Raw genomic sequence first — 13,281 nt, 5'->3', positions numbered from 1 at the left:
TTTCTCATTATACTTGTTCACCCATGTTATTACTGCAAGCCTCACTGTAATCTATTCCTGGACCAGATACAAGTGGAGAGGACATCCCCGTTTATAAAGTCACCCGTGGACCCACGGTGGCGAGGGTGCGAGCTGTCGGGTCTTGCAACACATGTCAGTGGGTGGTGGCTTGTGGTATGGCCCCGGAGCCCATTGGTGCGTGTGTTCTGTGGGTTTAGACATGTGCATGACTTGAGACTGGTGCTGCTTGAAGGACAAACATCTGCATCATGGTGGAGCGTAGTAAACATTCACCAGCCAATAGGAAGGCAGAGAGCCACCACTCCCCCAAAGTCTTGCCCTGCCATTGGTCAAGGGAATGACTCTGCGTATGTGTTAAGAGGTTGTCAAGTTCTTTCTGTTCCTAGAGGAGTGTTAATGAATATGAAGATTATTTATTATTATATTTGTTGTGTTGGTGGTGGCCTTGCTTGTTTGTTGTCACGCGCTCTTTACCTTCGACCCAAACATAGGAGCACGTAAGAAGTCAGTGAAGCAGAGACAGAACGCATGATTGTGACAGCAACGAGACACAGCGGAGAGCAAAGAGGGCGACGTGATGTATAATGGCGGTATTGTGTGCGCCGCTGCCGTCACATTGTCTCCAGCCTGCCCGCCTAGTCTAACGCACTCCCTGGCCTCCATCCCACCTCCTTAGGGATAGACGCGCGTCTCACGTAGCCTGAATGACTTGTAAAACACCTTCCCCCACGCCTTATTGACGTGTACAGGTGTGTAGGAATTGGGCGGGTATGCACACATGCAGGCGGCACGGCTGCACTGGGCTGTTGTTGATGTGCGCATTGCGAGGGAGCGTCACACAACGCCTCGCTGGGAATCATGACCGACCGTGACTGCTGTGGTAACCTCGGAGTGTCCTCCCGTCTTGTATTTACGAACAACAGCCCGCCGCAGTCTTCCTCATCCTACTTTGTTACGGTTTGGGTTAGAGGTACTTTTTTTTTCTTTATCATGCGTCTGTTCTGTTATCTTTTAACAGAGTGTTAATAGAGGAAATGGCAAGTAACAAAACATGACAAGACGAGCCGCGTGGCGAATGTCGGCAGCCAACACGAAGATGGCCTTGAGTGTGCTCAGGTTAGTCGCGGAGACGGCCGACCGCCAGGAATCTTGAGTTACCACTTCTTCTTTATTTGCTGCTGACGGGAAGGAACGCTTCTTGTCAGAGATGACTGACACTACTCAGGCTATATGAAACTTTCAGTCTCTCCCCGCTGTGCAGTACGTACAGAGAAGTCTTCTTGATGACGGGGTGGCGGCGGGAGCAAGTGTAACGCGCAGCGAAGCAAGGCTGGGGGTTGGGAATTAAGTATTACACAACTCCTCGACTTGCTCAGACAGGCGGCGTCGGCTGGGATGTTGGGTGCAAGTCGTCACCACTGACCCAATGAGGTAGTATTCAGTCTGTAGCTTATCGTTTCACAGTATGTCACTTCATGAGTAACTCTTGGTAGACCTGAAGTGCGTAAACTTGTCAACTATATGTTGAGCTAACAAAGTCAGCTATAATTGATTCTGAGAATTCGAGTCGTGTAATGATGGAGTCTGTCAGAAAAAAAATAAAAAAAAAATCATAGGGGTTAAATTTATAAGATGCGTTAGGTAGATATAGCGTCAGAGAGGAATACCCGCGGCAGACTGGCGGCGCGAGGGGCGGCCAGCAACAGGAGTTGCAGTGTGGTGGTCCACCAGCCGGAGCCAGACCTGCAAGAGGGCGGGGTGGGATTGCGGCCTGCCGGGCTGGTGATGGTGACTCGCGAAATGGTACGCACTTTTGATATTCGAAAGTCCTCAAACCCATTAATCCGCCATGTTCAGGCACGCGCCGGGCCCGGAGGGTAAATGGAATGGGAGCCACGCCGGGATTGCCATGGCCCAGAGCCGCCCCGCTCCCACCTCCCCGTGCTTGACATCCGATCACGCTGACGCTCAAAGTAATTTCCTCCGTGCGGCAGACGCAATATAGCACTGTAATGGGGAGGAGGAAGGAAGCTGTGGGTGAGGGTTCGCGGGAAACAACCACGTCCCTTCCCTCATCCGGAAATTCTTCATCCTCTGCTCACCCCTTGCCGGAGGGTTGTCTGGTTATCTGGTGCCGCGTGGTAGCATGGCGCCCATTGACATCCCCGCAGTACAGATAATGTAACATTGTGCTACCCATGAGAGTCCACATCCTGTAAGAACATTTTACATACTTGATTTTTGTGGTGAATGTCGAGTCATTAGTTCACAAAGATGAAGTTTTACCATTGACAGCGTTATTTCAAACTGCGTAACTTATCAAGTTAATTCACAATCCATGGGCGATATATATGTATATATATATATATATATATATATATATATATATATATATATATATATATATATATATATATATATATATATATATATACTTGATATTAACTTGATATGGTCACATTTCTTGTTAAATAAAACTTTTTTGTAACTTCCAGTCCCTGTACCTGTGAGTGGTTATACATCATTCGTTTCTCTAAAAAACAGTATCTCTCTCTCTCTCTCTCTCTCACACACACACACACACACACACACACACAGAGAGAGAGAGAGAGAGAGAGAGAGAGAGAGAGAGAGAGAGAGAGAGGAGGAGGAGGAAGAATTGTGTACGGAAGTGCGCAAGGTATCTGTGGTGAATGAGCGAACACTGAAGTCTTCCTCCCTTACTCCCAGCCGCCGCTCTTATGCCAAGGACGCCCGGTGGCTTGGGAGGGAGGGGGGATGGCAGGTATATCGCTGGGAAGGGGAGAGGCCTGGGAGGGGGGGGGGTAAATGGAAGAGGGGTAGGGTGGTAGTGCCTTCCATGGCGGCGGCGGCTGTCAGTTGCAGCACGGGTAAGGCAGCAGGGGACGAGGGTAGCGGTGGGCAGAAGTGGCTTAGGCATGGTTGGCCTTTGTCCTGTCTGGCTGTGATGACAGATGCTGAGGTGTTTATGCGGGGGTTGGTGGGTATCTCAACAGAGTACGTTTTAGGCAGAGAAACTGGACTAGAATTTGGGCACTTAATCATAAATAACATGCTGCAAGCAAAGCAAGAAAAAGGTTTTCTCTTATCAAGCTAGTAAGCGCCTCAAGTCGACATCCCCAGCTCGTTAGGATCTCGTGCACGACCCACCAACAGGTCCCGCCGCTTTCTATTTCTGTGGAGTGTTATTAGTGCGACGAGAAAGTTACCATATATCTTTTTTTTTTTTTTTTTTTTTTTTTTTTTACAAGGATGAAGCTAAAGATGAGCGGTATACATGCGTGGTACTTTCTGACAGGATGTCGTAAGAGCTCTCGTAGTCTGTACAGATGTGTGTCTTATCGCTGATTAAGAACCTCATCGGGGACATGAAAGTAAACCTATCGCCATCCAGGGTGGGTTGTGGGCCAGTCGTCGCCGCCCTCCTCTCCACCGTCCAGTCCTTCCTCGGTATATTTTGTTAAGCTAATAAAAAAAAAAAATAAAATAAATAAATAAAATACAAAGGATTAGTGAACCGCGAAATTTTATAATATACTTTTAAGGAATGACTTTCTTTAGCACAAAGCTTGCAGTAGGTAGCGCAAGGAGTAAGATGAACCATGTGATTATATTATACTATTGTGACAATAGTTGCGGTCATGGCCGGGTTTTCAGTACGTAACGCTGACCAAGCAAGACAGTGGGATGGCAGAAGGCGGGAGAAGACCTGCTAGATGCCGCTTGCCCTAGACAACCCACAAATAGAAAGTAACAATGCTCCCATTCCGCATTGATGTTCATGCATCATTTAAAATATTATTGTAAGTAATGTGATGGTGTTCAGTACGAATGTTCTTAGATGTAACGCCATTATTCTTACCTATTCCTTACAATGTTCAATCACCAACATATTTTGTTTGGTGTTGCTTTTTATTTCTTGTTGGCTTCGATTATATTTTTCCTTGTAAATGTAGCACTACGACCATGTATAATTTTCACATGGTCTCCGCGTGGGACCATGCGGGGGAAAAGGCTTGTCATATGGCAGCCTCCTGGCCTCCCGCCGCGGCATGCAAAAGCCTTCCCGCAAGTCATCTTTGATAAACTGTATTAATAACCTTTATGAAAGTAAGCAAGCCACACTGTAACTTAAAACGAGAATGAGACATATATGCAAAGTCTGATAGCAAGGATGCAGATATCTTTAGTAGTTGGAAAACAACAATATGAGGTGGACTGTCAACCCTCCCAGAACCGCTCCGCCTCCCCCTCTCCCATTTAGGGGCTCCCCAAGCCCCTCCCCCGTCCAGCGCCGCGGCTCAAGGTTGGTCTTAAGCGCGACGGGCACCAACGTCAGTCACGTGGTGGGCGCGCTAGGAGGCGAGTGGCTCTGCTTCGCTTTATTATTTCGTGCCATTATTGGGTGATTTGAGTGAACGTACATGTTTCTGAAGCTGCTGAACACCAGGAACTTATGTGTCACCGCTAGTAGTGTTGTTGATCGGGGAGCAAAGGCTTAGCAAACCATTAGTGAAAGCAGCGGGTGTTTGGCGGGCTCGGGAACACCACGTGGCCCACTCATCCCTTGTGTCAAGAAGCCAATGATACTGTCGTCTGTTACATTTCTTGAACATATAACGAAACAGCGATAACGTACTACGACGTTGTGTTACCAGTGGAATAAGAACAGTATACGTGGTACTGTACTGCCAAGCCACAGCAGGATTAGGGTGACAGTTCGTTACGGACGCCAGCTTCCACCAACCTGTTTATTGCCCCCTGTGGAAACTCGAGCTCCCGAGAAACTGACGAGAAAGTGGTAGTGCACCAGATTCAAATTCTCGCCAAGGTTTGGCTGGCGTAAGCAAGTGTGGGGAGGAGGAAGCCCCACGTGTTGGCCCACGCGCTCCTCTCCTCGCCCCACAGCCTCCATACCATACCTACCCCGCCACCCAGCACTCGCCACCCCAGCCACAGCCAGCCATGCATTACTTCTCTGACAACTCCTCGCATGATGAAATGTTCGTCACCGCGAAAGGTGGGTTTGGTGATCCGTATGTTAGTAACGAAGTTTTTCCATATACCAGGCTGACATCCGTAGTATGTAGCCATGTTTCAGTGACGAAGAGAATATATGTGAGTTGGGATATGTAACCGAAACGGAATAGGGAAAGTCCGCGTCGGCATGATTGAGGTGATAAACTGTAATGGTGTCTGGGAATGTATGATGGTGTGTGGGATTCTATCATTCATTTATATCTATTAAATTAAAGTGATGTAAAGTGGGACAAATACATTAAAGTTACAGAAACATGTCGCAAGTTTCAGGATCTTGGTTGTAAACAGGTTTTTAAACACACAAGGACGAATATTTTGCACAATCCACAGAATTTATTACGGGTATTATTTTGTTTTCTAAAGTTATACCATTTACCACGCTCTTTATACACATACATTAATGCAGTACACAAGAAGCTAAATTGTTTCCAAATAAGAGCGGACGGTATTTGGTTATGAAAAGTTATAATGGTTGAAGAGTGCGTATCATTCAAACAAGTTTAGCGTAACCTGAGCGAGGGAAGCAAGACCTGCTGGCTCACTGCGCTATAATATATTACACAGCAACAGCACATATGTAGAATCCAGGTTAACGTATGCACCCAACAATGCACGGGGTGAACAGCAGGGTAGTCAGGGAGACGAGAAGTACTGTTACAGCTACAGAAAAAAGAAGCTGTTTATATACGTATATTGATTGCTGAATAATGATGGAATAGGTAGGCTGTTTTGGAAATTATTACTGTGTCAAGTGCACCGTCTTCCAGTGGTGATGAATGACATTCTCCCAGCCAGACCAAGTGACAGGTGACAGCTCGATCCTCCAAGATGATGGCACCCATTTGCTGAACTCTACGGGTCTGGCCAGCCACGCATGCACTCTCAAGATGCAAAATTATTTACTTCTTACATTTATCATCTCTGTTTCATTACATTGTCATCAGCTTCATCAACAGGGAGCGCTTGCCGTCACAAGGATACACTTTGGGGTCGAGGGAATAAGGAGTGGGGCTGGCATGATATAGTGATGGTGGTGATAACCTATCTGACGAGAGGTGTTATCTGTGGAGACTTGTTTACCGCCGCTAGATAACCTCGTGAGGAGATGCTTATCATATAGTTCTACTCCTCATTCGGATTACTTTGTTCTTTGTGTTTGACAGCCTGGTGGCTATATAGATCAAGGGCGGTTAGAAGCCTGAACACTTGGTAATCTATTGACATTTTTATAATCATGTGATGCTGCAAGACTAGGCAAGGTCGTTGTCAGGAGATTTATGAGATAGTTGACCAGTGTCGTGTATTTATAGGAAAGCCATATAAGATAGGGTTGTGATGATAATCCCTAACTGCTGGTATGTCAGTCGCATCAAAATAGGTTTAGCTACTACAGTGAGGGATGACATTAATAGACAGTTGAATAAGTTGATGTAACAGTGTGATGCGTGTCATAGATGCTGGTCTCGTATGTTGTGCTGTCATGAAATAGATATATGAAACCAAAGGCAACTACTATGTTTGACTGCATAGTATATAATTGTCATTGGGTATCAAGGAAAAGAGCTGTTATTTGCATCTTAATGAATAATGATATCCAGTTCACTGTAGATCTGAAGCCAAAGCAAACATCTGGCGCATGTTTTTTGTCCCAATACCGAGAGAGAGAGAGAGAGAGAGAGAGAGAGAGAGAGAGAGAGAGAGAGAGAGAGAGAGAGAGAGAGAGAGAGAGAGAATCTGACAGTTCCCGGTTCTTCTTGCCATTTGCCGATGTGTTAACTTAGATAAGTCAAGTTGTCGATGTTTTTATTTTTTTTCTCTTGATTTATAGAAACGGACTTCACTAGATTTTGGTCCGTAATCTGAGATGCTTCAGACTCTCATGAGAACTATTTTCACAGGGTACTGATGATTAGCTGGGTCTTCTTCCTCACAGAGTGCAGAAACATTACTTAATTATTACTATAATTATACAAAAACCCTTGGAAATCTCGGTAACCTCATTTCCCGTAGGAAGTAAGAACTTTTATGTATTTAAAAGATATGGGTCTTTGTCAGTCAATATGGTAATGCGTCTTTTATTTTAGCCATGCCTTTTTAGCGATTCCACTAATATTTTGGGGAATCATCGTATCCAAAAATAAAACTAACCAGGGGCCATAACTCAGTCGAAGATGATTTTTGAGTTACATATGCTGATGGGTTATATACGGTTCATGTACTAATCATCCCAGCACCCCAGCTTGACACAAGTATCTTTAGCTTTATCGTGCATGTTATACTTATGAGTAGACGATTTCTCTCTCTCTCTCTCTCTCTCTCTCTCTCTCTCTCTCTCTCTCTCTCCCTCTCTCTCTCTCTCTCTCTCTCTCTCTCTCTCTCTCTATCACAGATACATACATACATACATACACTTTTATGGAATGACATAACACGATCACGTTGTCAGTTTCTTGACAGTCGTTTGCCCCTTTTGACAGATGGCGTGGAAGTGAAAGTGTTATATAATCCATCTGTCGTATGGTAATGCAAACGCCCGCGCGCGCGCGCGCGCACACACACACACACACACACACACACACACACACACACACACACACACACACACACACACACTGTTTGAATAAAAGAAATATTATTTATTGACCGTGCGTTCTTCAGAGGTAGCTGTTTTATAAAGATATTTTATCAGGCGTGTTTATGCTCAACTGAGTTCTCACTGCAGTCATTCGAAAGAATACCTATGCATATTTCATTTCATGAGCTACACTAACTTCAAGACATGAATTCTGATGTTTGCTCTGAAACCCTCTGTATATTCTGCCAAAAGTCCCCGCTTTTGTGCCCTTCAGATTATTTTTCTTTTAGCCTTTTGCAATCCACTTCCAAAGTTAGATACATATTCATCAGTTGCGATTTTGAGTAATAGCACTAAGGTTATCTTGGGACTTATGTCTGATTAACTTTGGGCTATCCTGATTCTCTCTCTCTCTCTCTCTCTCTCTCTCTCTCTCTCTCTCTCTCTCTCTCTCTCTCTCTCTCTCTCTCTCTCTCTCTCTCTCTCTCTCTCTCTCTCTCTCTCTCTCTCTCTCTCTCTCTCTCTCTCTCTCTCTCTCTCTGGTGCCAAGTAAAGCACATACATTTTATGAGGAGAGGTTGAAGAAAGTGTGTTTGGTTTGGAGCTAGTATGGTTGTGCCCTCGTCTTTTATGCCTTTTCTTTTATGGTGACCAAGACAGGTGCATATTCAAGGCTTGACAGTATCAGATACCATCTATCAGTTCCCTTAACTTTTCTTCATCTATATAGTTGAATGCCACTCATGTTTATCAGTGATCTGAATGTCTCCCTGGTGATCACATAGATATACTCCTCTTCCTTGACTTTATTGTTGTAGCTTCTCCATTTCCAGTATTTCTCATCGCTGTTTCAAGAACATGACATTTATTTGTGTGGGTATTTGTGTGTGAGGGAGAGAGAGAAGAGTCAAATGGATTCTTAGGTGCAGTACCTTACAATTCAAATGAAGTGTCACTGAATAAATGGAGACAGTGACAAAATGAGTTGTGAGTAGAAGTCTCGCAATCATTATTTGTTATTTTTTTGCCACTAATAATAAGAATAGGCCATAGTAACAATGGATGAAGCATTAACAAGTGTTTCTTTCCACAGTTCGCGAACGATCCTCTTCATCCAGCACAGACGAGCCCTCCTCTGGTGGTGATGAGTCCTATTTAAGGGCGGCAGCAGCAGCAGCTAGGAAGCGCCGAGGGAACCTTCCCAAAGAGTCTGTGAAAATACTGAAGAAATGGCTGTATGACCACCGCTACAATGCCTACCCTTCTGATGAGGAGAAGCTGCAGCTGTCACGTGCAGCCAACCTGTCTGTCCTTCAGGTAGATTACTTGCTCTTGTTATTTTGTGTGGTTATTTTTATGTGTATGTGAGAGATATTGCATCTATATTACTGTAGGTTTATGAGCAGCATCTTTATAGATAAAGTAAACATTTCTGATGTTGACTCATCTGTACAGGTAATGGCTTGTTATCATACTCATTACCATTGCCAAAAATGTATACACAACCTGAATCTGCCATCTTGAGCAAGACATAACTGAATGAAAAGCAGTGGTGTGCTAGCTGTCTGACATTACTTCCCATTGTGTGTGCAGTGTGGTGTCTTGGTGTTGGTAAAGGAGACATTGACCTGATCTGTATTACTTCAGCATTAATTAATTTCATAAGTAGAATAAAACTAACAAAAATATGCAATGACCTTAAACTCTGAAATTATTAGTATTTTTAAAAGTATTAATATAAATCAAATAAACACTTAGTCAAAATATCAGCATCTTCAGTTTGCACATGTGGATACTTCAGATATGTTTGAGTTCTCTCTCTCTCTCTCTCTCTCTCTCTCTCTCTCTCTCTCTCTCTCTCTCTCTCTCTCTCTCTCTCTCTCTCTCTCTCTCTCTCTCTCTCTCTCTCTCTCTCTCTCTCTCTCTCTCTCTCTCTCTCTCTCTCTCTTCAATACATTAATTATGTCATCATTACAGGTGTGCAATTGGTTCATCAACGCCCGGCGGAGAATCTTGCCAGAAATCATTCGGCGTGAGGGTAACGACCCTGAGAAGTACACAATCACCCGGCGTGCTAAGAAGTTGAAAGGCGTCTCATCACGTGACCGGGTCGAGCAGGAGGAGTGTGCCCGGCCAACCCAAAATGACTACACACGCACCAGGCCCCACTGGGAGTCCACAGAACTCCCTGACCATGACTACGACTTCTCCATGCAGTCCCGTGTTGCCTCCTGGGTGGCAGAGCAGCAGAGAGTATCAGCCAAGCCACCTTTTGAAGCTGTGTGCCCCTGTGGGTGTGGCTCGGAGACTGAGCACAACACCAGTTTCAACACCAACAACCCAGCACCACCACCAGCATCTGCACCTCTACCCACCACTGCCCCAAACTTCATAACAGAAGTGACAGCAACGACAAACTCACCCATATACACAGACACCAATTCACCTGCATACACTCCAAATGATTCTCCCTTGTACCCGCCATCAACTCCAGAGCATTACGTTCCACAAACAGAATATGCCCCACACACCTTCGCACCAGCTCAAGTCACACCTCCCCCAACTCCTCCAGAGGATGATGCAGACAAATTCAAGTGCCTTTACATGCTGGTTGATGCTGCCCTCAGCCAGTGGGAGAAGCAGAATGCCTCACCACCCCCGCAGGAAACCATAGATACCACCCGCACCTACCTCAGCCTCTAAAACTTGGCACAAGGAATTGGGAAAGTAAGAAATAATTGTTTATTGATCATGAATTGATTTTATGAATGTAATATATTGGATGCTTCTCATGCAGAAAGAAAGCTCCAGCTACTTTTCACATGTTAGCTGCTTTTAGTTTGTCAGTGTGAGAAAGTATTTCCAATGTGTGATGTATATAGGAACTTACTATTACCAAGCAATAACAGTAACAAGAACAGTGCCTGTCTTGCTGTGAAAAAAAAATTATTGTAAGCAGTGTCAGTTATGCAGAGACATGCATTTTGAAGGGCTGGTTGTGATTTTTCTGAATTGTAGTATCCTTTTTTAAAAGACAAGTTTTCTTGGATTGTATCCAGTAGTATTGGAGGATCTTTGTCAGTCACTTCTAAATGCTTCTAGAAAAGAAAACAAATTTTGTGCTATGAAATGGCCCATTTTGTCATAAGATATTTTACATGCTGATCTTTGGCAGTGATGAAGAACTAACCAGATGTATTGGTATATCTCTTAAATGTATGGTCTTTATAGTACAATGGAATGCCTTACCGTGATGGAGTTAATGCTGTCTCCGCCCATACTATTTAGGTAACCCCTATAATTATCATGACTCACCAAGATTAGTGTAGTTATAGAACATTCCAAAATTGGTGTTTGTCTTCCCTTCAGACGGTGAGTGAAGACACGTGATCAACAGTCAGGAGAGTGTACTGCACATACAATTAACATGTCTTCATGAAAGCTGTTCTTCACTTGTGTCTTCATTGCTGTCTACGTTTTTGTCTGCCTTGACATACCGCTCAAGCAACGCAGAGGAAGTGTAACAATGTGCCTTAAAAGGTTTCTCGTGCACATTACTGTTCTGCTTTGCAATACTCTTTGTGAGACACCATTTGGTTCAGTAGTACTTAGAACTGCTCACCGGTTACCAGTCTAAGTATTCTTTAACCATTTTGTTTATACGTATATATAAATGTATGGATGAATCAGTCTTATGGTACCTAACATTTTTGAGTGATGTAAATGAGATTATGCTGAAAGCTCATTAGCTACAATACAGTTTTGATATTTTAATATTTTAACATCATTTTAGGTAGTAACCATTCAATAGAAGAAAAGAATGTGGTTTAGCTGCACTGAGCATCTTATATTTGGCTTCCCTGTTCAGGGTGCAGCCTTTTTTATTTGTACATTTCATTGTAATCTGATTTGGATATATTTTGGAAATAAGTATTAATTTTTTTATCTTGGGCAATCCCAAAATATAATACTAGAGATTTAATTATTTTGTTTAAAGGATTTTTGAAGTTTGTGGAAATGCTTAGTGATGTTTGTGCCTGCACTAGTGTGGATATTGTAAAAATATCAAGTCAAGCCCATTAACTTAAACCAGCTGCAATAAATACACTTTTTAATTAAATTTTTTACATTCTTTTATTGTTAATATATAAAAATATCTGATCTATGGTAAGTAACAAAACTGGAAGTTCAGTTGTGTGACCTCACTCCATTATTTTATGGTGCTATTTTACATTACCTTTGGAGTGAAGAGTCGAGGAGCAGCTGATGATTGAGCTAAGTCCCTGTGCTTGGTGTCCATAACAACCACCTGACCATTCACATTATAACCTTTGAAATGTATGGCCATGAGACACTGAACCTTGTTGTTCAGGTCTCCAAAAGAGTGATCACTAGCATATAGGTCTTGCAGCAACAGTATGTTAAGCAGTTGTAACAGAGTCAACAAGAACACTGACTTGAACTGTAGTATATGTTAAAAAAAAGAACATCATCATGAATGCCAAACCACCTGGGGCTGATAATGAAAAGTTTCTGTGTACACTGTATATTGCCACTTATAAATGTTGGAAAGTTTGTCAGGGATCATGTACATATGCTAGTTATTGACCCTGCAAGCTGGAGGAAGATGTAGATGAAATGGTTCTTCAAAATTCTTTTTACAGTAAAAATAATATGGCTAAGTTTGTAAGAAAATATTTAGTTTTGTATTCAGTGCCAATGTTGTCTGCATGTAACTGCCACCTCAATTATTCCGTGAGAGTAGTGATATTCTTTATGTTGTTCATAGTTTGATGGTTGAAGTCGCGATGCCACACTCTCAGACTGTTGCCTTGCTCTCACCTCCCCTTCTTGACTCTTGGGTTAATTTTGCTGTCTCTTTCTGGTTTCCCCTTACAGTAAATCTTGATATCAGGATTGCTACTCTTCTAAATAGTTCTCGTTGCCATGTTCCTTTTGTGGGGAGGCTAAGGGGCAGTGTGGTCAGGGCAGGGCGAGTGAGAGGAAGCAACAGGCTGAGGGGACATGGGATGAGCGTAGTCCAATATTAGTGCGTCTTCTGTACAGTCTGCAGAATTATTATCATAGAGAAAATAAAATTATCTATTTAATATTGGTATCAATCAATCCACCTTAATCAGTGTGTTGGAATTTTACAGTTTTCAGCAAACAGCTAACACTCCAGCAGCAGACACCTGCTGTAACACCATTCACTGATCTAAATAACCACTTTGATGCAATGAGGTGGGTGTATCAATCACTGTTTGGCTACTTAGGCTAATAGAAAGTCTGCCCTATCAAATTGAATAATCAATATAACCTGGAACTCCACCTATATCTATTGTTTTATAACACCATATATAATATTTAATAGTCTATTCATGGGAATGATTTGAGGTTCATGAGTGCCAGTGCACTCATGGTGTTAATTTTTAGCTCGAGAAATTTAATGGTGAACAGCTGACAAAGGTGGCAATTTTATCTTTTATTTAATCAGTTTCTTGACTGTTCTGCAACATTAACACACTGTGCCCTTCCCTTTCCCCTCAAGGCTCCCACGCCCGGCCCCCAGCCGTGTGAAATCTAGACGGCTCTCTTGGCAACTCTTGAACCTCTAAATTCAT

The 13,281-nt window shown here is 43.3% G+C and overlaps 1 protein-coding gene across 6 annotated transcripts in view; it reads left to right on the top strand.

The window, feature by feature from the left end:
* The window catches only part of LOC135100752 (homeobox protein TGIF1-like), a 40,561-nt gene extending 27,793 nt beyond the window's left edge, over positions 1-12,768 (top strand). For 2 of the 6 annotated variants that reach the window (XM_064004004.1, XM_064004030.1), the window contains exons 2-4: positions 8,751-8,974; positions 9,635-10,384; positions 11,027-12,768. In XM_064004004.1, coding sequence (XP_063860074.1) covers positions 8,751-8,974; positions 9,635-10,360 — 950 coding nt within the window. In that variant the 3' untranslated portion in view covers positions 10,361-10,384; positions 11,027-12,768. Of the gene's footprint in view, positions 1-4,372; positions 5,063-8,512; positions 8,645-8,750; positions 8,975-9,634 lie in introns of those variants that run through there. The other 4 variants (XM_064003996.1, XM_064004021.1, XM_064004011.1 and 1 more) reach the window with 3 other exon arrangements.
* The last annotated feature ends 513 nt before the right edge of the window (positions 12,769-13,281 follow it).

The sequence above is a fragment of the Scylla paramamosain genome, chromosome 1, assembly GCF_035594125.1.
Source record: "Scylla paramamosain isolate STU-SP2022 chromosome 1, ASM3559412v1, whole genome shotgun sequence".
NCBI lineage: Eukaryota > Metazoa > Arthropoda > Malacostraca > Decapoda > Portunidae > Scylla > Scylla paramamosain.
Note: the sequence above shows the minus strand (reverse complement) of the source record. Positions and strands in the feature narration are given on the sequence as shown.